At 39.9% G+C, this 23,603-nt stretch overlaps 1 protein-coding gene and 1 pseudogene across 2 annotated transcripts; both read right to left on the bottom strand.

Annotated features, from left to right (window-relative positions):
- Positions 1 to 675: 675 nt before the first annotated feature.
- Positions 676 to 5,564, bottom strand: NHLH2 (nescient helix-loop-helix 2). 2 transcript variants are annotated; one of them, XM_033195817.1, is made up of 3 exons: positions 5,236 to 5,564; positions 4,508 to 4,837; positions 676 to 2,668 (listed from the first exon to the last, which is right to left on the bottom strand). In XM_033195817.1, exon 3 carries the CDS (start codon positions 2,658 to 2,660, stop codon positions 2,253 to 2,255), a length of 408 nt encoding a protein of 135 aa, XP_033051708.1. In that variant the 5' UTR covers positions 2,661 to 2,668; positions 4,508 to 4,837; positions 5,236 to 5,564; the 3' UTR covers positions 676 to 2,252. The 2 variants fall into 2 exon arrangements, with proteins under 2 accessions (XP_033051708.1, XP_033051709.1); XM_033195818.1 differs by lacking the exon at positions 5,236 to 5,564 and having other exon boundaries at positions 4,508 to 5,035.
- A 14,348-nt stretch (positions 5,565 to 19,912) lies between these two features.
- On the bottom strand, positions 19,913 to 20,836 carry LOC117076334 (annotated as a pseudogene).
- Between the last annotated feature and the right edge of the window lie 2,767 nt (positions 20,837 to 23,603).

Raw genomic sequence — 23,603 nt, 5'->3', positions numbered from 1 at the left:
AATATTCTATATATGCATATGTGCATATAGTTTTTAAGTCATTTATGTCTTCTGTTTGTAAGCAATATATTTCGCATTTTTATACTAGCCACAGGTTTTTGCAGATGTCATTCTTCGTATCTCAAGGTTGGTCCAGGGCTTTTTTTTTTTATTGTTTGCAGGTGCCCTGTCTTGTATCTGTGTACTGATTAGATGTTTGAGTATTACAATAGTAATAGACACCTTGTTCTTAATAAGTGCCATGAGGATTGAGAGTCATCGTATCAGGGATCTTCTTCTCACTGCCATTAAATAGCTATATGTCTTAGTGCAGGTCATTCCTTGGGCCTCAGTTTCCCAACTCTAATTTGAAGAGGCTGGGTTAGAGAATTACTAAGTTTTCTTTTAGAGGCAAAGGAATCCACAATTCAAGTAATATTTTATATAAACGCTATACTTATTTTCCTCATTGAGAGTAGAATGATCTATGTCACCATCATATGTAGGGCATCTATTTATGGGACTGATCCACGTCCAAATTTGAGCATCAAATATTTCACTACATAAATATGTTCATGTTAAGATTTTGTTGTGTTTACCAGTTTCTTTCTAAGGAATTGAGTTCATTAAGATATTTCATGCTCGGCTAACATGTCCATTATTTTTAGACAGTGTGCTTAAAATAAAAGAGAGGACTTTATTTGATACCTTTATTTATATGCAAAACAGCGCACCATTCATGAGATATGAAAAACTCGTCAGATAGAAACCAGATTATATCTATTTTCACTACAAAATATTGCATTATATAAAGCAACAGAGACACAAAAAAACCCTGAAAAAGACTAAAATCTTTGGATAGCAGATGTGGTTTTTTTCCCTTGTCTCTAAAATACACTCCTTGTTTTAAGAGTTTCACAGCAGAGAACATGAAACATTTTCAGGTTATAGACTTTTCTTTTTGGTGTCACAGAGGAAAGTAGTTCTGAATTCTTTTTTTCTTTTTTTTTTTTAGGAAAATAACTTAATTTCCTAAATTCATCACACGCACAAACATCACACACACAAAGAAGCTACTCTCCTTATAAACAGCTTGTAAAGGACTTCTCAGACATAACTACAGATAAGAATAACACACTTTTTAAAAAACTATAATAGTGAAGTGCTAGTGTTGCTGATCTCACAACAAAAGAACCTTTCAAGAACAAACATCTTAATATATAAAATATGTTTAGAAACAGGGAGAAGTGGGAAATTTGTTATACAAGTGCAATATAATTAGAGCAGAAAGAAAGACCACAGTATAATCTCAACAAACACGTAAAAAGTTAGACATAATTATTCCACAGGAAAAAGTGTAAACACTTGACTATAAATAAATTGGCACAGAGTATCCAAAGTAAAAGTATCACCACTCTGAAAAATAAATGTCTTGAAAAAAATACTCTACTCCTTCTAACATAAATAAAAATAGGTTGTCTTTTTCTAACTGCACCTATGGGTCCACATGTTTAAGGTCACAAATAGATGTTTTTGGATATATAAAGGGGCACTTCGCCTGCAAAAGCAATCAGATATTAAATTTTCCATTTAAATATGGATTTTCCTGTCTACCTTGGTGTCATATCTTGGAGACAAAATCTCACCAAGCTCAAACCCTCCCACAGTGTGTCTAATTGTTCTCAATTTGTCTTTTTAACCTTACTAAATATTCAGGGTTTATTTGGATTCTAATATAATCTTTATTTTCACAACAGAAAGGAAAGTTTCTTGTCGCACTTTTCTGTGCCTTCCATCTCTATGGGCGAGATCCCTCCTCTCTCCTCCTCCCCAGTGTTTGATTTGTCCATTTGAAAAATTCCAGATAGCCTAAAGTTATAAGCCTGCATACTCTGAACTTCTGCCCTCATTCTTTCAACACATTAAGATTTGTGGCGGATGAACATAGGAGAACTCAAAGTCTCCAGCAACAACCCTTAGGGAGCCCCAGAGGTGGCTCATTTCGGGTGTCTCCACGAGGTTCTCCTGGCCTGAAAAATCCCCCCTGCGAGCCCCCGGGCTCGCCAGACAACCCCACCTGCCTGCGTCGGAAACCTTCTCTCGTTCCCCTGCTGACCAGAGAGAACAGGTAGCAAGCTTCTTCCCTGGTCCGAGTCTCTCGAGGCGGCCGTCTCGCTGGACCACCGCAGCCTCCGCCACCCCAGCGGCGGCCACCCGGATCCGTCGCGTTTCGCGGACACCGGGACAGGCGGCCCCCTGCGGCGCACCCCGCCCTACACGTCCAGGACATGGTTGAGATAGGAGATGTAGCAAATGGCCAGGCGCAAGATCTCGATCTTGGAGAGCTTCTTGTCCGGGGGCAGCGTGGGCAGCAATTTGCGGAGCTCGGCGAAGGCCAGGTTGAAGGCTTCCACGCGGATGCGCTCGCGGGTGGCGTGGGCCGAGCGGTACTTGGCGGTGGCGCGCCGGCGGCGGCGCTTCTCCTCGCGGCTCAGCTGCTGCGGGTGCGGGTAGAGCGCGGCCCGGCTGCCGCCCTTGCCGTCGCCCTCGGCCTCCTCCACCGGCTCCAGGTCCGACACGCTGCCCAGCACCTTGGTGTCCGTGCCGCCCAGGGACTCCGGATCCGAGTGCGCCGAGCTGGGATGGTCCGAATCTGCGGCTTGGTCCGGACTCAGCATCATTTTGGAGGCTGAGGAGGAGTCGGAAAATTAATCAGTAAAAGAAATCAGGGTCTTTTGCTGGAAGGATGGCGGCCGAGGCCTACCACGCCGGCCCTCCCAGCGGACGCGCGGCCCGGGCCCCCTCCCCACAGCAGGCCGGCGCGCGACGCTGGAGGGCGCCGAGAGGATCTGGCCCGAGGGCGCGAGCCCCGCGCGTCCCCATGGCGCGGGAGCCGGTGGGGGCGCGGTTGACCCAGGCCGCATTCTGGACCCGACACCTCGACTTGCCGACGGCCACGGCGGGCCTGTGGCCCGGGGCCTGGGGGACGACCACAGGCCTATGGGGTCGCGACTGGATTTTTGTGCCTCTTCCGGCCAAATGCCAACCGCGCTATTCCGTCTCCCTCCCTTCGTCCCCTTCCCAGACAAACGAGTGATTCCGAACAACGAATACATCTGGGTTTTCATGGGGGTGGTGTGACGCGGAGTGCGCTTCTCGCCCCGAGGGCCTCCGGCGAAGCAACCGGGCAGCCGCGGCGCCCGAGGCCCTGGCGCTGGTCTGGGGCTGCGCCGGGGGCGCCCGGCGCTGGGGTGCGGGCTGTCAGGAACCTCCATCCCGTAGCGCAAGCGGAGAGCCAGCGGCTGGGGGCGGGAAGCCTTCTTGGACCCCTCGCGCTTCTCCGAAATCATAAAGAAATGACTAAACAAACGTGGCGGAGCCTTTCAAAAGAAAATTGACTCCGATGGCCTCGCAGGCTCCCGGAGCACCATCTGTCACGCAGACAGCCACAAACATAGGGGACGTAGGGACACGGCGACGTGGGATCAGACAATGCGCCCGGCAGTCTGGCGACCACCTTGCGGGAAAATGCCGGCAGCCGGGCCGCTGAGGGAGGAAAGGATGCAGAGGAAAGGGAAGGAAAGGGAAGAAAAGGGAAGGGCCCGGGGCAGGGCGGGCGGGGACGAGCGGGTGCCGAGCATGCTGTCCCGGCGGGAGCTGCATCTCTGCCGGCAAAGTTCGGGCGCTCCCGGAACCGGAGCTCAGTAGCCCGCAGCTGTCGCCGGGTGGCCTGGCTAAGTCCGGGCATGTCGGTGCTTAGCCTTCCCCTAACTGTGCCCTCTTGGAAACGCCACCTGGCCAGGCTTCTCCGGGGCGCCTGGAGCATCGGCCCCGACTGCGCGCCTTCTGGGAGGGGGCCACTCGGAACCGCTGGGCTTCGGAGGAATTCGGGCTTCGAGAAAGGGCGCGGTAGGAGGAGAAAGGCCCCTGTGGGGGCTGCACGCACCGCCCCCCGGGCGTCGGGAGTGAGGACCCGGCTGCGAACTCGGGGCCCCGGCGTGGGCAGCCAAAGCGACGCTAGGCGCGGGGGAAATCGCGTCGGCGACATATAGATGGGTTTGCTTCTAGAGAAACAAAAGCAAGGGGATGCGTGATCGGTTCCCAGCACCGAACTTGCTGAGGAGCGAATTGGGCCAAAACAGCTTTAATTTCCCTGCGAGGAAATCAGGTCCTCTACGGCAAAATAAAAACAAATGCTCCCAGTGAACTGCCTGTGACTCCCTACGGGCTTTTCTCGGGTACGTTTATGAGTAGAACAACTTGCATCTACATAGTCAGCTTGAAAGGGCAGAAATAAATAGGCGAGTAATGGAAAATCACAATAAGCATTAAATAGTTGTAGTTCTGGTAAAAAGTTCCTGGGTTGCCCTCAAAGTATGTTAAATTCTCCTCCAGATCTTTAAAAATATTCATAAATAGTATGTCGTGTATGCGCTTTATCTCTTTATGGAATGACCTGCATCTATAAATGCAGTATGAATAATCTAACTTATTTCAAGCTGAAAAAAATTATTTAAAGGAGTCTTACCTTGCAAAAGCCTTTTTGATAATCTGTTCTCCAATCTTTAGAGTTAAAATGCCAGGGAATAGCGAGGGGAGATTCCGGAAAATATTAAAAGCAGCAAATATTTATTACATTCAAAAATGAAAAAGCAGCTGTCATCTCGCTGGTGTCCGCAGCGAGGGACGATAATATCTCAGGATGTAGACGATATGAATGATTGTTCACTTAGTTGATAGATTTTTTTAAAAAACGCTTTTTCCTTTTAATTGTTCTCAAACATTTCAAGAAATTCGTTGTTGATTTTTTTAAACGATGTGTTGAAAAGTCTGGTGCCTTTTTTCCTCTTCTAGGTCTCTAAAAATAACAAAAGAGATACAGAGATAAACACAATCACATCAAAGGGCTGATTCCTCCACTTTCTAATAGCGCGAATAATCAATAAGAAAGATGGTTAAGATAAGATTCCGCTCCTATCGGACGCCTTTCCTTCCCTTAGTACAGCTGAACAGAAACTGGGATGTGCAGGACAGAGATGTGATCTTGCTCAGAAGTGATTTTTTTTTTTTTTTTGAGATAAGGCTTTGTTCAGTTGATATCTCCCCAGTTCCCAGGAACACAATACTGTAACTCGGAGCTAAGGTTGCCTCTTCCCTCATTTACTTGTATGTTGTATAAATAGACACCTATTTTCCAGTTTCAAAGTCCTTCAAGGTTTGGTTGTATCCCCCATCCCCACCCCCTCCTCTCTTTACCTTGTAGCAAAATATATATAGTCAGTGGCTTGGAGATGCTTGGAGAAAGGTTGGTGAAAAGTAAACGTCTCCTGGAGGAGTAACAGTGACAAGGAAGCAGAGAAAGACGGGAAGAGGGTGGGAGAGCCAGGGCAAAGAGGCAGAGATGCGTGTGTGGCTTCTGGGCTCTCCTGGTACCAATTGATTCAGCCTGGAGATGGTGGAAGAGATAAAGGCTTAGGAAGGGGGATGGAATTTTTTTCCCCTAAATTGATATTTAATGGGAAATCCTATTGGACAGAAACCTGGACATGAGTCACTTAATTGGACTTGACATCTGTCACAGTGTGGGAGTTTTCACAGCCCAAATATTTTAGCAGATCAGATTCCCACTGAATCTGTGCCATAAAATATAACATTTGAAAGCAGTTCATGATAGAAATCTTAGCCTCTGAACAGTCTCTAGCCATAGTCAGGCTATTTCTCTTTTCCAGATTATTGATGAAATATTTAAGTGCAAATAAACAATATATTGACTATGAAAAAATTCCTCTGGCATATTACAAAGCCATCACTTTCCCTTAATGTTTAGAAAAATATTTGTGTCCAGAACAAGGAAATATATACTATATAAGATGCTGCAATAAATATATTTAGACATGCAACAGCTAACATTTATTAGAGATCATTTACATTTTAAAAAATACTTCAGTAAGGTTTGATTAAGCATATTAATATTTTTGAGAAACGATCTGCTATAAACTAACATCAATGGATGGTAAGAAGCTTTCAATAGATTAAGCCATTGGTGGAACTGGAAAGAGAATCCACATGTTCAAGGACCACGAATGTGAGATCATTCTACTTTTCTGTACATGTTTGTTTTTCTCTCCACCCACTTATTCATTCAAGCTGAAATATGACATGCTACATGTGTTGATTATTGCACTTCTTTCTTGCCCATCTTAACATGCTAATATTTTAACTGTGTAACTGTGTGGCAGTGCTTGTGCTAAGGTGTAAACACAAATTACCAGTGTATTCCAGTACATAATGCCTTTGCCTTACATGATCCCATGGCCCTGAATTTATATACTTTATAATAAAAAAAACTAGTTCAATTATTTTGCCATTTTATAAAGATACTCATAGTTCATATCAATTACATATTATTTGTGATTATTTTGGCTTGTTTTGATCATAGAAACTTAAAGAAATAAAGAGCATTATAGCCTTACTCCCACCTCCCCAATTCCTGGGGAACATTTGTGGAGAGAGGAGTCCTCACCTGCCTTCCTTAATTTTGCCCTAAAAGCAGATTTTATCACCAGGGGAGGCACGTTGAGCAGCCCACCCCTGGGAGTGACCCTCCGGGTTTTTCATGGCTTCCACAAGCACTACTTGCCTTTGCCCACATTTTTGCTCCTTTGAGAGATTCCTGGACCAGAATGGGGCAGGGGTGGGGGAAAGGAGGGAGTGCCTCCACCAAATAAGGGCACCAGCACTCCCCAGCCTTGCTTCTGCCTAACGCCAGCACAGAGCTATATTTTAGATATCCCCAGAACGTTAAAGTGAAGACAGAAGCCGGCCCCATACAGGTGGCAATGGAAACAGGTGAGTGGATAAACACCCCAAGGTGGTGACGACGAAGGGAGAAGGGAGTTTTCCTCACTCTAATTAGGAAGAGCCAATGCTAAGCATTCACACACAACCAGAAGTGTGCACACAGATGCACACCCACAGATACCTGTACCTCCTCCCTCTTCCCCCCACCCTTACTCATACAAGCTGGCTGGCTCTATTAGACCACCACACACCCAGACTGATGGATTAAAAAAACTTGTGAGTCTAATCACCATAGCTCTAGAGTGGGCAGCTGCTACAGTGGGAAAGGACCAGCATCTCTGGTTCCCCTGGTGTTGGGGGGTCATGATGGGGTGTGCATATCAGGGCAGGTCCAATTCTGCTGTGGTGTGTGTGATATCAGACAAATTCTCTTTTATGTTCAGGCTTACTCATTCTACACCAGCAGCCAGCATACACAAAAATTAATACTTACAGGAGTAAGCCTATATAAACAGGTACACATTCAGATCCATACTTCATTATGCCTAGCCACACTGTCATAGACACAAACATGGATTCACATTCACACCCATGCATTCTTTCTTCCAGGAAAGCCTCCCCCTCCCCCATCCCTTTGCCTTTTCTAAGACCTCCCTGGCACAGATGGCCCCTCCTTCTATGCTCCATAAACACTCCTTTCATGTCTCCCTTAGAGACTACATATTGTGTACCATGATTCTTGGTTCTTGGTTACCACACTGGTCTCTCCCTAGGCTATGATGCTTCCAGGGGAGGTCTGTAGTTTATATCCCCAGCACTAGTGTCTGAGCTTGACACATTACAGGTACTCAGTTCATTCATGCTGTGACTCCTTATGTACAGAGGTACCCTGGATATTTGTAACATGGAAACTCTTCCACCAAAGGACACCCATGGTTCAGTTCTATCAGTTTGCTTTCTTATAAAAATGAGAATAATAATACTTCACTTCTCATTTCACAGGCTTGCTATGAGACCCAATGTATTTGAAAATATTTCATAAAATACTAAGCACCATACAAATTATGATACTATAGACTATAAGAGTAACATTAAATAATATTATTAAATGAATGGGGAGGTGATAAGTAGTGGCTGAAAAAGTCAGACTTTGTGGCTCTGTCATATGCTACCTGTGTGAATTTAGTTGTAAGTTACTTAAACTTTTTGGACCTTAGTTTTCTAATCTGTAAAATGGGAATAATCAAAGTATGCTATGTAATGTTGTTATGTCATGTTTTTTTTTTTCTGAAGGTGAACAAGATAATGTATGTAAAGTGCTTAAACTAATGCCTAGAACTCATGTTCAGTAAATATCGGCTATTATTATTATTGTTATTATTCAGTATAAATACATATTGAGGACCAGATATAGATTGACATAGAAAAATAAACATATCTAGATATACTCACCCACGTGTGTGTGTGTGTGTGTGTGTGTGTGTGTGTGTATGTGTGTCTATAGCTCTGGTGGCCAAACTACAATGAGCATTTTCCATGTGTCAGACCTAGGTACAGTGACTTTGCTCATATTAACTTATTTAACCTTCACCACAAACCTATGAGATAGATAGGTACTGTTGTCCCAGTTTTGTGTATAAGAAAACTAGGACATGGAAAAGATGGCAATCTACTCAAGGTCATACAGCTAATAAATTATGGAGCTAAGATAGAGATTCAGGTGGTCTAAACTCAGAAACCACACTCTCAAACACAAAGTACTACGTTTCTGTGGTCATTGTATTCTACACAGATATACTCACACAGAACTATTCACCAATATGCATATGGCAAGGGAGAAACATACATACACACAAAACTTAGATAAATTGCCACCTTTGCATTCAGGGGTGGTTAGTGAGTGATATGGTTTGGCTGTGTCTCCACCCAAATCTTAACTGGAATTGTATTTCCCATAATTCCCAGGTAGGAGGTAATTGAATGCTATTCTTGTGATAAAGAGTAAGTTATCACGAGATCTGATGGTTTTATAGGGGGCTTCCCCCTTTGCTAGGCTCTCATTCTTCTCTCTCCTGCTGCCTTGTGAAGAAGGACATGTTTGCTTCCCCTTCCATCATGATTTTAAGTTTCCTGAGACCTCCTTAGCCCTGAGGAACTGTGAGTCAATTAAACATCTTTCCTTTATAAATTACCCAGTCTCAGGTATGTTCTTATACCAGCCTGAGAATGGACTGGTACAGTGTCAGTGTAGTTTAAATACTTACTGCTCATCTAGTACTTTGCCAGATACTGTTGCACTACAGAGGCTTTATATTATTTGTTAATTTCATTAGACAGCTGTTTCCAATCTATTTTTTAAAATTTTGTACCCCATAGATAAAAATTTGGGGCATACATATTGAGTATATACATATATACCCAATTATAACTATATAATATACTAGTACAGTAGTACATGTATAAGCTTTGTACATGTACTACTTTGTACATGTACTAGTATATCATATAATTGTAAAGATACACAAAAATATATGTAAAGATATGATAAAAATAATATTTATTTTTAAATTTATAAATATTTATCAATATATTTATAAATTTAATATTTATATTTATTATTAAATATATGATAAAATTTATTATTAACAGCACAAAAACCAATTAACAGCATAAGGTATTATTGATAATGTAGAACTTCTGAGAGCAATAAGCTTAATTTTGTTAGACTCATTGTTTAACCCGTTGAGATAATGATTTGATCATCTGGTTTTAAGCTCAATTTATTTAGAATCTGGTTTTTGGCTGATATAGCAGAAAAAGATGTAATACAAAAATTCAGATGTTATCACAAAATATGATAAGCATGTGAAGTGATGGATATGTGAATTAGCTTGATTTAATCATTCCACAATGTAAACATATATTGACACATCACATTGTACATCATAAATGTATGCAATTTTTGTCTGTCAATTTTAAAAACAAATAAGAAAAAGTTGAAACAACCCAAAGGTCCACCAACTGATGGATGGATAGACAGAATGTGATATAACCATACAATAGACTTAGACTACTATTTGGCAAGAAAAAGAAACAAAGTACTATTACGTGAGACAACAGGGATGAACCTCAATAACATCATGCTGAGTGAAAGAAGCCAGACACAAAGACCACATATTGCATGACTCCATTCATATGGAAAGGTAGAGAATAAGCAAATCTATAGAAACAGAGAGTAGATTAATGGTTGTACAGAGATAAGATGGGGGAAAGGGGCCAGGGAGTGACTGCTAATCAGCACAGAGTTTCATCTTGGGATGATGGAAATATTCTAAAATTAGATTTTGGTGATGATTTCACAACTCTGTAAATATACTAAAAAACATTGAGCTGTATACCTTAACTATGGTATGTTAAGTGTATCTCAATAAAGCTATTAGAAAATTCAGAAGACATATTACGTGATATGTATATCACTGTAGTGGGTAAAGGGTATGATGTCTTTTCTCACCCATCATAACGGTCACAGTTGACACTCCTTTAACAAAAGACAGGTTAACATGAAAAGCATAACATATTTATGTAATCAGAGTTTTACATGACACAGGAGTCTTCAGAATGAAGACCCAAAGATCCAAAGGAAAACTATCTATTTTTATGCCTAGATTTGATGCAGAGTGGATAGCCGTGCAGAAATGTGACTGGACAAAAAGGGAATGATCTTACAGCAACAGACTGAATGAGGAAACCCAGGAAAGCCTGTGTGTTAAGATTCTTCTTGGCCTCTCTGTGTGGCATGCCTTTATCCAGGGACAGGGCAAGACCCCTTCTAGAATGAGGGTCTTATAATCTACTTGCAGACAGAGTAGGTCAGAGAATTTCTTTATGGCCAGCTCTTATACAAAAAAAAATGGGAGAATGTTAGAATACTATTTCTAGGTTGTATGACTGGCTTTGGAGAGAGGGGTTCTAGTTTCTATGATCCACCTTGGGGAAGAGAAATTCTAGTTTCTATGGCTTACCTTTGAGGGAGAAAAGGGAGCAAGGAGAAAGGAGGGCGTGAGTTCAGAGAGAGACTTGCTTTTAAGGGATTTTCAATCACCTTTTGTTCAAAGTACTCAGGATGCCAAAATGCCGTACTTTGAGTTATTTTCTGAGCCCCAACAATTCCTATTTTCACTGTATTACTCTATTTATTATTCTATCTAGTAAATATTTTTCTTTATTGTCATTGATTATATCTTAAATGGTAAGGGTTTTTATAATTTTTTATTTGTTTGCTTTCTTTAAAGGAATAGAAGAGACTACCACCAGTTGTAGTAGTACTTTTGAAAACTTGCCATCTATGTGACCTGAACCATGGTGGGAGTCAACACAATCAGAGGTTAAAGACAGACAATGGTATCCCTAGTTTGCTCTGTATTAATCTATGGTCCACTCCTTGTGCTAGTGAGCTGGTATCTGTGGTGGATAACCATTCCCAACTTTTAAAAATTAAAGTAAAATTTCAATTTATTTTATATAAGCCAATATTATCCCATTAGTAATAATTACAGGGGACAAAATAGAAACTCTGTTGTGACAAAAATATTTTAGCATTGATATAAACACCATAAGTGATAGGACATAATTTGAGAGCTATTTATTTTCACTAAACATATATTAATAAAAGAATATTTCCAATCCCCCAATCCATTCAGACATACATACATTGTTGTGGGAGATCATTTATTTTCTTATGAAACAATAAAGTATGTGCTATAAGAAAAAAATCAAAAGTCTAACAGAAATTAATCACTGATTGTGTTAACTAAATTATCATTCTCATTTTTCTTTCTTATCTATGAAATTTTCCAAAGTTTTATTGAAATTTGGACAGTAAGTCTCTTTCTAATGTGAATTAGTTTTTCTTTTAACAATGTGTTTAAAATGCATAAAACTCTTGATTTGGAAAAATTTTTAACAACCTAGAAATCTATGCTTCCAAGTGTTTCAATTGTTCAGATAATAAATTTTAACATATGTCACATTTTCATTATTTGGGGTAGCAAAAATCACATAACAATGGAAAAATTTCTAAATTAGATCTCTTCAAAATGCCTTCACCATTGTACAATGTTTTTTAAAGTTATCATTTAATTCATTTAAAAATACACACATAAAGAGACACATTGCATGTACATTCTTTTTTTTAATCTGCTGGTAGCATACCACTGACATTGTTATAAAAAATAACTTTGAAACACTTACGTTAAATTTGAGCAACTCTTTAAGTACTCTTTACATACTTTACCACTTGCCAAACAGCATTTTTCACTGTGGAACACTAGAATTTTATGGTATTTTCCCGTTTCATTTATTGCAAAGATTCTATAATATTTTAAAAGACTCATATTTCTAAAACTAACTACATGGGTACATCTTATATACTTTGGCTTCAAAGTATGCACATTTCTTGCAGAGCAATTACTTAGTGAATAAATTTTGTTTGTGATGGTCTGTCTGACTCCAGGCTGTTTATATATATTTGAGTTAAAGCAGCCTTTTCCTCAGTGGTTACACTTCCATAATTTTTCCATAAATTATTCTTTCTATTAAAGATCCTTTCAGTTGTGAATGTATCTGCTCCCATACATTTTTCCATTTATACCCCCTTAAAAAGAGTTCTTTATGTATTTCAGAAGATTCTGAGATAGAATCTGTAAAGTACCACACGCTCAAACACGTTAGAAATAGCTGCTGTTTTTTAATCCACATAAACAGCAAACTGACATAATTACAACACTGCATAAATTGATCTAATACTTATTTCTTCAAATTTTCAGGAATGTTCAGGAATGTTTCCCAAGTGTCTATCAATGGAATCTGTCAATATGAGAAAGGATTTTAGTTTATCACTCTACTTGGTTCTGAGTATTATTTCAGTTATTTCCCCAACAGTTTGGCTTTTGCTATAAAATAAGAAACTTTAAGAGAGGTTTCTAAATGTTTATCTTTATATTTAGTGAAATGTTGAAAAGTACTGGATAGAGTGTGGCATGATTTTAAACATCACTGAAAAATTTGAGAGATTTGCTTTCCTATTTTGGATGCCTAATTTTTAAAATCAGTTTGCTGAAGTATAATTTATATACAGTAGGCCGGGCGCGGTGGCTCAAGCCTGTAATCCCAGCACTTTGGGAGGCCGAGACGGGCGGATCACGAGGTCAGGAGATCGAGACCATCCTGGCTAACATGGTGAAACCCCGTCTCTACTAAAAAATACAAAAAACTAGCCGGGCGACATGGCGGGCGCCTGTAGTCCCAGCTGCTTGGGAGGCTGAGGCAGGAGAATGGCGTAAACCCAGGAGGCGGAGCTTGCAGTGAGCTGAGACCCGGCCACTGCACTCCAGCCTGGGCGGCAGAGCGAGACTCCGTCTCAAAAAAAAAAAAATAATAATAATAATAATAATAATAATAGTAATAATAATTTATATACAGTAAAACTCATCCTTCAGGAGATGTCCTGTTTTACAAATTCCACAAACGTATACACTCATGTAAACAACACACTCAAAACATAGAACATTTCCATTACCCTGACAAGTTTCCTGTACCTTTTAGTAGCCAATCCTTTTATCTATATCCAACCTCAGACAACCACAGATCTGATTTCCGTTCCCCTAGTTTTATCTTTTCCAGAATGTCATAAAAATAGAATTGCTGGCCGGGTGCGGTGGCTCACGCCTGTAATCCCAGCACTTTGGGAGGCCAAGATGGGAGGATCACCTGAGGTCAGGAGTTCAAGACCAGCCTGGTCAACACGGTGAAACCCTGTCTCTACTAAAAATACAAAAATTAGCCAGATGCCTGTAATCCCAGCTACTCAGGAGGCTGAGGCAGGAGAATCGCTTGAACCCAGGAGGCAGAGGTTGCAGTGAGCCGAGATCGTGCCACTACACTCCAGCATGGGCAACAGAGTGAGACTCCATCTCAAAAGAAAAAAAAAAAAAAGGAAAAATAGAATTGCTTAGTATAGAAAGTATAGACTTTCCAGCCTGGTTTCTTTTACTTAGCATAAAGTTTTTTTTTTTTTTTACTATTCATCCATGTTGTTGCATGTATCAGTATTTTATTATTTTTTATTACTGAGTAGTATTCCATTGTATACCTGTAGCACAATTTGTTTATCCATTCACAAACTAATAGACATTTGGGTGGTTTCTAGTTTTTGGATATTAAGAATATAGCTAATAAATTTGGTACAACAGTCCTTATACAGGTATTATGAGGGCACATGCATTCAGTTCTTCTGGGTAAATAACAAAGAATAAAATGTTGGATTGTATGGTGAGTGTATGTTTCCTAAGCCCATAGGAAACCACTGATCTACTTTCTATCACTAGATATTATTTCGTGTTTTTAGAATTTTATATATTGATCATACAATATGCTTTGGCTTTGTCTGCCTTTTTTTAGTCAGTTGTTATGCTGAAATTCATCCATGTTGTTATGTATTAGTTAGCTGATTCCTTTTTATTGTTAAGTTGTATTCATTTATCCTTCCCAGAACGCTTCATTTGGTTGTATAGATCCAAATTTCTATCTGGTAACGTAATCCTTCTGCCTGAAGAACTTTAACAATTATTACAAAGCAAGTAAGCTGTCACTGAATTTTCTCACCTATTGTTTTTATGAAAGTGTCTTTGCTTTCATTTTCAAAAAATTTTGTGTATAGAACTCTAAGTTGACAGTTGTTTTTATTTTTTCCTTCAGTACTTTAAAAATGTCGCTTCATTTCTTTTTTGGCTTGTATAGTTTCTGATGAAAAGTCTACACTAAGTATTCTTTTTGTTTTGCTGTATATAATGTGTTCCCCACCATTTTTCCCCAGCTGCCTTCAAAATTTTCTGTTTATTTTAGATTTTTAGCAAGTCGATTATGATGTATCCAGGTATGTGTAAGGTTTTCTTTGTTTGTTTGGTGTATATCCTTTTGGGGTTGTTTGAGCTTGGAGCTGTGATTTACTGTCATTCACTATTTTTGGAAAATTCTTGGCCATTCATTATGTCTCCAAATATCTCTTCTTCCCCATTTTCTTTATCTTATCCTTCTGGGACTCCAATTATATGTACATTATTATGTTTGATATGAATGCCCTGTTCTGATTTTATTCTCCCACTCTTCTTCTCTCTTTTGTTTTTTTGTTTGGATAATTTCTGTTGACAGATCTGCAAGTTAACTGATTCTTTCCAGCTGGGTTCATACTTCTACTAAGGAGTATGTTGAAAGCAATTTTATCTCAACTATTAGTTTTGTTTTTGTTTGTTTGTTTGGGTTTTGTTTGTTTGTTTGTTTGTTTTTGTTTTTGTTTTTGTTTTTGTTTTGAGATGGAGTTTAGCTCTTGTTGCCCAGGAGGGAGTGCAATGGCGTGACTCAGCTCACCGCAACCTCCACCTCTTGGGTTTAAGCATCTGTGCCTCAGCCTCCCAGGTAGCTGGGATTACAGTCACCCACCACCACACCAAGCTAATTTTGTATTTTTAGTTGAGAAGGGGTTTCACCATGTTGGCCAGGCTGGTCTCGAACTCCTGACCTCAGATGATCCTCCTGCCTCGGCGTCCCAAGGTGCTGGGATTACAGGCATGAGCCACCACACCTGGCCAATATTAAGTTTTTAATTTCTAGCAATACCCAGATGTTGAAACTAGCATACAGGAACTTTACAATAACTATGATTAATATGTGAAAGGATATAGTAGAAAAGATTGCATGTATAAAAGATGGGAAATTTCAGAAGAAAGATGTCTTCTTCTGAAAAAGATGGGAGGAATTCCCTATCTTTTATACATGCTTCTTCTTCTGAAAAAGATGAGAGAAATTCCTTACCTTTTATACATGCTTTTTCTTCTCAAAAAGATGGGAGAAATTCCCCATCTTTTATAAATGCTACCTTTTCTACTATATCCTTTCACATATTAATCATAGTTATTGTAAAATTCCTGCATGCTAGTTTCAACATCTGGGTATTGGATGTTGACATCATTGTTTCTTGATAGTAGGTAGTGTATATGTGTGTGTGGTGTGTGTGTGCGCGCGCGCACGTATGTAATTTTTGAGCAAATGCCAGACCTTGCATGAATGGTAGAGAATGGGGTAAATATTGTTAACAATGGAAAATGAGAATGACTCTTCTTGTGTAAGGCCATTAATGTGGAGAATTGACTCAATCTGTCAGGAGTTGAGCTGGGTTTAGGTTTTGTTGTTGCTATGGTTACCATGATTGCACCACAGGCTCCTAATTCTTCCATTGGTGGGTTGCCTTTGCCTTGTGCTTAGAGTGGACACTGCTATGCCAGAGTCTTCTCTCAGGTTTATTGCTCTACCATCAGCTTTCAGCTTTCCTGAATGCCTGTACCACAGGGAAGATCTTTCACCATGGATTTTCTCCATCCCCAGTCTTAGACTACTTTTGCTTGTTACTTTTTGCCAGCTTTGTGTTCAGGGTAAATGGGTTTATCTGTTGTTCTACTCCAGTCTATGTCTTAGGGAGGGCCTCTGAAATTGGGCCTCTCTCTGCATTCCTGCTGGTCCGTCTTGTGGCAGCCAAATTCTGCTTTGTATTAATAATAGTTGGTCTTGAACAAGAGTTTTCTTCACCTTTCCTAGTGGTAGAAAATCTCTGCCTTATATCAGTTTGAGATGTTAGGTCCAAGATGATTTTGTGCGTCTCCCCAGAGATAGCCTTTTCTTATACCCCTAACCCCTCTCCATAATGCATCTTTTCCTGGGCTTTAGGCAACAGTCTTCCAGAAGTTTAAAGCTTTTGCTTCACATGAGAAAAGAGTCTGGGGAGGGAAGTGTATGGTGTTTTGTGTCTGGCCACAAAGACCTACCAGTTACTTTCTGTATACCTACTACACCCATAGTCTTTTCTTCCTGATTTGATTGATACACAATAACTGTACATATTCATGGGGTACGTGTGATACTTTGATACATGCATATAATGTGTAATGATCAAGTCAGGGTGTTTAGAATATCCATCACTTCAAATATTTATCATTTCTTTGTGTTAGTAACATTTCAAATCTTCCCTGCCAGACGTTTTGAAATAGGCAATAAGTTGTTAGTAACTATAGTCACCCTACTGTGCTATCAAATGCTAGCACTTATTCCTTCTCTCTAACTGTATGTTTTTATCCATTAACCAACCTCTTTTCATACCTCTACCTTTTCCCAGCCTCTGGTAACCATCATTCTAATCTCTACCTCCATGAGATCAACTCTTAGTTCCCACATATGCAGTGAGAACATGCAATAACTGTCTTTCTGTGCCTGATTTGTTTATCTTAACATAATGTCCTCCAGTTCCATCCATGTTACTGCAAATTACAGGCTTTTATTCTTTTTGTGGTTGGATAGTATTCCATTGTATATATATACCGCATTTTCTTTATTTATTCATGGACACTTAGGATGATTCCATATCTTGGCTATTCTGAATAGTGCTGAAATAAACACGGAGGTGCAGGTATTCCTTTGATATACTTATTTCTTTTGAATACATTCCCAGTAGTGGCATTACTGGATCATATGGTTGTTCAATTTTTAATGTTTTGGAAACCTCCATGCTGTTTTCCATAATGGCTGTACTAATTGACATTTTTACCAACAGCGTATAAGATTCCCTTTTTTCCACATCATCACCAGCACTTGTTATTTTTTGTCTTTTTTACAATAACCATTCTAACTGGGGCGAGATGATATCTGATTGTGGTTTTGATTTGCATTTCCCTAATGATTGGCAACGTTGAACATTTTTTCACATGCCTGTAGGCCGTTTGTATTTCTTCTTATGAGAAATGTCTATTCACACCTGTTGCCTGCTTTTTAATGAGATTACTGGCTTTTGTTTTGTTTTATTTTGTTGCTGTTGAGTTGTTTGAGTTCCTTGTATATTCTGGATATCAGTTCCTTGTCAGATTAATAGTTTGCAAATGTTTTCTCCCATTGTACAGATTGTCTCTTTATCAATTGTTTCCTTTGCAGTGCAGAACATTTTTAGCTTAGTATAGTCTTATTTGTCTATTTTTGTTTTTGTTGCCTATGCTTTTAAAGTCTTAGTTACAGCAGGGCATGGTGACTCATGCCTGTTATCTTAGTGGCTCAGGAGCCTGAGGTGGGAAGATCACTTGAGAACAGGAGTTTGAGACCAGCCTGTGCAACATAGTGAGACCCTGTCTCTAAAAAAATAAAAAGAATTAGCTGAGCATGGTGGTGTACACCTGTAGTCTCATCTACTCAGGAATCTGAGGTGGAAGGATCACCTGAGCCCAGGAACTTAAGGCTGCAATGAGCCATGATCATGCCACTGCACTCCAGCCTGGACAACAGAGGAGACCCCAGGTCTAAAAAATTTTTAAAAATTAAAAATAAAGGCTCATCCATAAAATCTTCACCTAGTTCAATGTCCTATAGAATTTCCCGTTTTTTCTTTTGGATCTTATCTTTAAGTCTTTAATCCATTTTAAGCTGACTTTTGTATATGGTGAGAGATAGGGTCTAGTTTCATCCTGCTGCATATGGATATCCAGTTTCCCCAGCATCATTTATTGAAGAAGGTGTTCTTTCCCCAGTGTATGTTCTTGGCACCTTAATCAAAAATCAATTGGCTGTAAATATGTGGATTTATTTCTGGGTTCTCTGTTCTGTTCCATTGGCCTATGTATCGATTTTTATACTAATACTTTGCTGTTTGGGTTACTATAGCTTTGTAGTATATTTTGAAGTAACGTAGTATGATGCTTCCAGCTTTGTTCTTTTTGCTTAGGGTTGCTTTGGCTATTTGAGGTCTTTTGTTTTTAGAATGTTAGAATTTTAGAATTTTAGGATTCTTTTCTGTGTATGTGAAGAATGTCACTGGTATTTTGATAGGGAATGCATTAAATCTATAGATTATTTTAGGTAGTATGGCCATTTTAACAATAGTAATTCTTCTGATCCACGAGCATGGGATGTCTTTCCATTTGTTTGTTCAATCTCTTTCATCAGTGGTTTTTGTTGTAGAGGTCTTTCATATCCTTCATTAAATTCATTTCTAGGTATTTTATTTTTTGTAGCTATTGTAAGTGGGTTTGCTTTTTTGATTTCTTTTTTGGTTAGCTTGTTATTGGTGTATAGAAACACTACTGATTTTTGTACGTTGATTTTGTATCCTACAACTGTACTGAACCTGTTTATCAGTTCTAAGAGTTTTTTGGTGGAGTCTTCAGGTTTTTCGTGATATAAGATTATGTCATTTGCAAAGGAAGATCATTTGACTTCCTCTTTTCTAACTTAGGTGCCTTTTATTTTTCTGTTTTTTGATTGGTTTGACTAGGACTTCCAGTACTATGTTGAATAAGAATGGTGAAAGGTGGACATCCTTCTTTTGTTCCAGTTCTTAGAGAATAGGCTTTTAGCTTTTCCTCATTTAATATGATGTTAGCTGTGGGTTTGTCATATATGGCCTTATTGTGATGAAGTATGTTCCTTCAGTGCCTAATTGTTGAGAATTTTTAACCATGAAGACATGTTGAATTTTATAAAATGATTTTTTGCATCTATTGAGATGATCATATGGTTTTTGTCTTTTATTCTGTTGATCATGAGGTCAGGAGATGGAGACCATCCTGGCTAACACAGTGAAACCCTGTCTCTACTAAAAATACAAAAAATTAGCCAGGCGTGGTGGCAGGCACCTGTAGTTCCAGCTACTCAGGAGGCTGAGGCAGGAGCATGGTGTGAACCCAGGAGGTGGAGCTTGCAGTGAGCCAAGATCGTGCCACTGCACTCCAGTCCAAGCAACAGAGACTCCGTCTCAAAAAAATAAAATAAAATAAAAGATAAAAACTACATTAAAACCCTTTGTTGGAATGCTTTACACTTTACACGAAACAGAAACGAAAATAACCTGTTTTTATCACAAATACAGTCCTCCTCAAGTTTTTTGCCCATACACATGAGTATTTGTCTCAAACACGTCTTCATTATAGCAGCTAGGCCCTGCCACCACTATGCTTGGCTGAGTTCACAAATCTATGGTAACCTGTAGCTTCTCTGTCACTTCTCTGCCACTCCTCTCCTGCTAGGATTTGTTTCCTGACAGTAATTAAAATCTTCCGCCTCTGCCATAGCTGCTGCTGCTACTGGAACCACCATAGCCAACTTGGTTTCACGGTTTGGCGAAGTATTGGCCTCCACCACCATAGGGGCTAGAGCTTCCGCCTCCAAAGTCTCCTCCCTTCATGGGTCCAAAATTTGAAGACTGATTGTTGTAATTGCCAAAATCATTATAGCTTCCACCACCTTCAAAATTGCTTCCGTCATTACCAAATCCATTACAACCATCCCCACTGCCGCCACCACAACCAGTGAAGTTTCCTCCGTGACCAAAGTGGTCATTCCAAAAACCACCTCCATGACCACCACCAAAGTTTCCAGAATCACTTCAACCTCTTTGGCTGAATGAAACACTTGCCATCTCTTGCTTTGACAGAGCTTTCCTAACTTCACAGTTGTGGCCATTCACAGTACAGTATTTCTGAATGACAGTGTTACCCACGGAGTCATGGTCGTCCAAGGTTACAAAGGCAAAGCCCCTTTTCTTGCCAGTGCCTCAGTCAGTCATGATTTCAATCACTTCCATTTTTCACACTGTTCAAAATAATCTCTTAGGTGATGTTCTTCAGTGTCTTCTTTAATGCCACCAACCAATATCTTTTTCACAGTTAAGTGGGCACCTGATCTTTGAGAATCTTCTCTTGAGACAGCTCTCTTTGGTTCCACAACTCTTCCATCCACCTCATGTGGCCTCACATTCATGGCTGCATCCACCTCCTCCACAGTGGCATATGTGACAAACCCAAAGCCCCTGGAGCGCTTGGTGTTTGGATCTTTCATTAACACTTGGCCCTTGAATTCCCCATTGCTCAAAATGGCTCCTCAGGCTCTCCTCGGTTGTTTCAAAGCTCAACCCTCCAATGAAGAGCTTCCTCAGCTGTTAGGACTTTATAGGAGACTCTGACTTAGACATGACGGCAGGGGAATGAGAGACTTTAACAATGCTTCCTCGGCGCCATCCATGGGCAGAAAGGACCTGTTTCCATTTTCATTTGCCTCACGAAATTTTTTTATTACCTTTTGAATATCTTTATTGACCCAATTGTTAGGAGTGTGTTGTTTAATTTCCATGTATTTGTACAGTTTCCAAAGTTCCTCTTGTTACTGATTTTCAGTTTTTTTCCATTGTGGGCTGAGAAGATACTTGTTATGATTCTGATTTTTTAAAATTGGTTAAGACTTGTCTTGTGGTCTAATATATGGTTTATCCTGGAGAATGTTCCATTTGTTGATGAGTGCATTCTGCAGCTGTTGGATGAAATGTCTTGTAAATGCCTGTTAGGTTCAGTTAGTCTCTAGTGCAGATTGAGTATGATGTTTCTTTGCTGCTTTTCTGTCTAGATCTGTGCAATGATGAAAGTGAGATGTTGAGGTCCCCAACTATTAGTATTTTGGAGTCTCTCTCTTTAGCTCTAACAATATTGGTTTTATATACCTGGGTACTCCAGTGTTAGATACATATATATTTACAATTGCTATATCCTCTTGCTTGATTGATCCCTTTATCATTTTATAATGACCTTTTTTGTCCCTTTTTATGTTTTAGGACTTTAAGTCTCTTTTGTCTGATATGAGTATAGCTACAGAAGCATGTTTTTGACTTCTGTTTGTGTGGAATATTTTTGTCTATTCCTTTTCTTTCAATCTATGTGTGTCTTTACATGTGAAGTAAGTTTTTTAGGCAGCATATAGTTGTGTCTTTTTTTGCTTTTTGATCTATGCAGCCAGTCTATAGCTTTTAATTGAGGAATTTAAGCTGTTTACATTGAAGATAGTTTTTGATAGGTGAGGACATGTTATTGTCATCTTGTGCATTGTTTTCTGATTGCTTTGTATTTTTTGTTTTATTGTTTACTTCTACAATTTGGTCTGTTTTATAGTAATACCAGTTGACTCCTTTTTTTCTCATTTGTGTGTCTGCTTTATCAATGAGTTTTATTTTTTGTGTGTTTTCATATATATGTAGATGTAGTTCTTTTGTTTCCAGATGTAGGACTTCCTTAAGCTCCTCAGCATTTATTTTGTTGCATTTGTCATTCAAATCATGAATTCTTTCCTTGATTTCTTTGTATTGTTCCTTTGGGTTGTCCTATCTCACTGACTTTTTTAATGTCATTATTTTGAAATTTTTTCCAGGCATTTCATAGATGTCCTTTTCTTTGGGCTCTGTTACTGGTAATTATAATGTTCCTTTCGAGGTGTCATGTTTTCTTGCTTTTTCATGTTTTTGTGTCCTTACCTTAATATCCACACATCTATCGGAACAGTTGCTTCTACTAATTCTATCGGTTGGCTTTTGCAGGGAAATACTTTTTCCTGTAGATGTCTCTATAGTATTGGTTGAGAAAGGCACCTTGGCATTGATTCTTGGTGGGTGTAGTAGTGTAGCCTTTGTATGATTTCTTCAGCTGTAATCAACTCATCAGTGGCATCTGTGAGTTCTTCAGTGGCTTAGGCTGCAGTTGTTAGTGGAGGCTGTGGTGACACTTTCCTGATGATACTAATGACCAGATGGGCCAGTCCTCAGGCAACAGTGGTGATAGTGGTGGTGGTGTGCTGAGGATGCCAGTGCTCAGGTGTCAAGGTAATATATGTGGGCATCAGCAGTGACAAGTTCAGGAGGGCAGAGCCTTGGGCCTCCAGGTGTTGTGCATGGTGCTGGCAGTGGCAGGTCCTGAAGGGTAGGTCCTCTGGTGCCCAGACAGTGTGTGTGATGTTGGTGGTGGCGGCAGCAGCAGCAAGCCAACACTCAGAGCACCAAGCAGTGCAAACAGGCACTAGCAGTGATGGTGGCAGGCTGGGTGTGCTGGATCACAGTCTCCTGGGTGGTGCATGTAGGCAGGACCTGGTGGCAGCAATGTCAGTGCAGACAGGTAAGTCCCCCTGCTTTTGGGAGGGAGCTGCATATGGGCACAAGCAGCATGTGGGGTGGGCCTGTCCTTATACTGCTAGACAGCGTTCACACACACTGGTGGCAGCACACGGGGTGGGCTTATCCCCAAAGCCCTGAACAGTGGGTGCAGGCCCACTCACTGTCTTTTTCATGAACACTCAGTAGAATCTACAGATAGGAGTTTGTGAATGAGTATTAACTCCCTTAGTTGGTGCCCTCACTATTCTGGACTGGCACACTAACCCACACTTAGCCTTTGGAAATTCCTTTAAAATGTGACTGATTTCTTCTTCCCCACTTGTATTGTGGCCTACAGCTTTTTCTCATGTGGTTTGCTATAGATGAGAGAGTTTCTATCTTTTATCTCTCTTTCAAACTCAGATAACTCTATTTTCCTCAGCTTTCTGATTGGTTCAATAAAGTTATGATTTTGGTTTTTTCTGGACTTTTCTCATTGTTGTGATGAGAACAATAGTCTTTGCAGCTTTTTACATACAAAGCAGAAGTGAAAACTCATGCTTAATTGTTAAAATTTTTTATTATGATGATTACATCAAACTATTACTAGGTGTATCTCAAGGTAAAAAGTGTTCTTAGGTTGAGTTTCCTAATTAATTAGTATTCTAGATCATTTAAAATTTTGGACAAGTTCTTGTTAGATCTGTTTAGATAAACATTATTTTCTACTGAAATATGGCTGAAATATTCATTATTGAGTGGAGAGGATGTCAGCTGACATTTTCTTGTTTGCTTGTGCTTACATTAGTAGTATTACCTTTAAGTGATG

Source organism: Trachypithecus francoisi, unplaced genomic scaffold (genome assembly GCF_009764315.1).
Source record: "Trachypithecus francoisi isolate TF-2019V2 unplaced genomic scaffold, Tfra_2.0 Lachesis_group5, whole genome shotgun sequence".
NCBI classification, from domain to species: domain Eukaryota; kingdom Metazoa; phylum Chordata; class Mammalia; order Primates; family Cercopithecidae; genus Trachypithecus; species Trachypithecus francoisi.
This window is presented reverse-complemented; position numbering and strand designations above follow the sequence as displayed.

Coding starts and splice junctions, on each gene's coding strand:
- NHLH2 (XM_033195817.1), bottom strand. CDS start 2,660: ATGATGCTGAGTCCGGACCAAGCCGCAGATTCGGACCATCCCAGCTCG.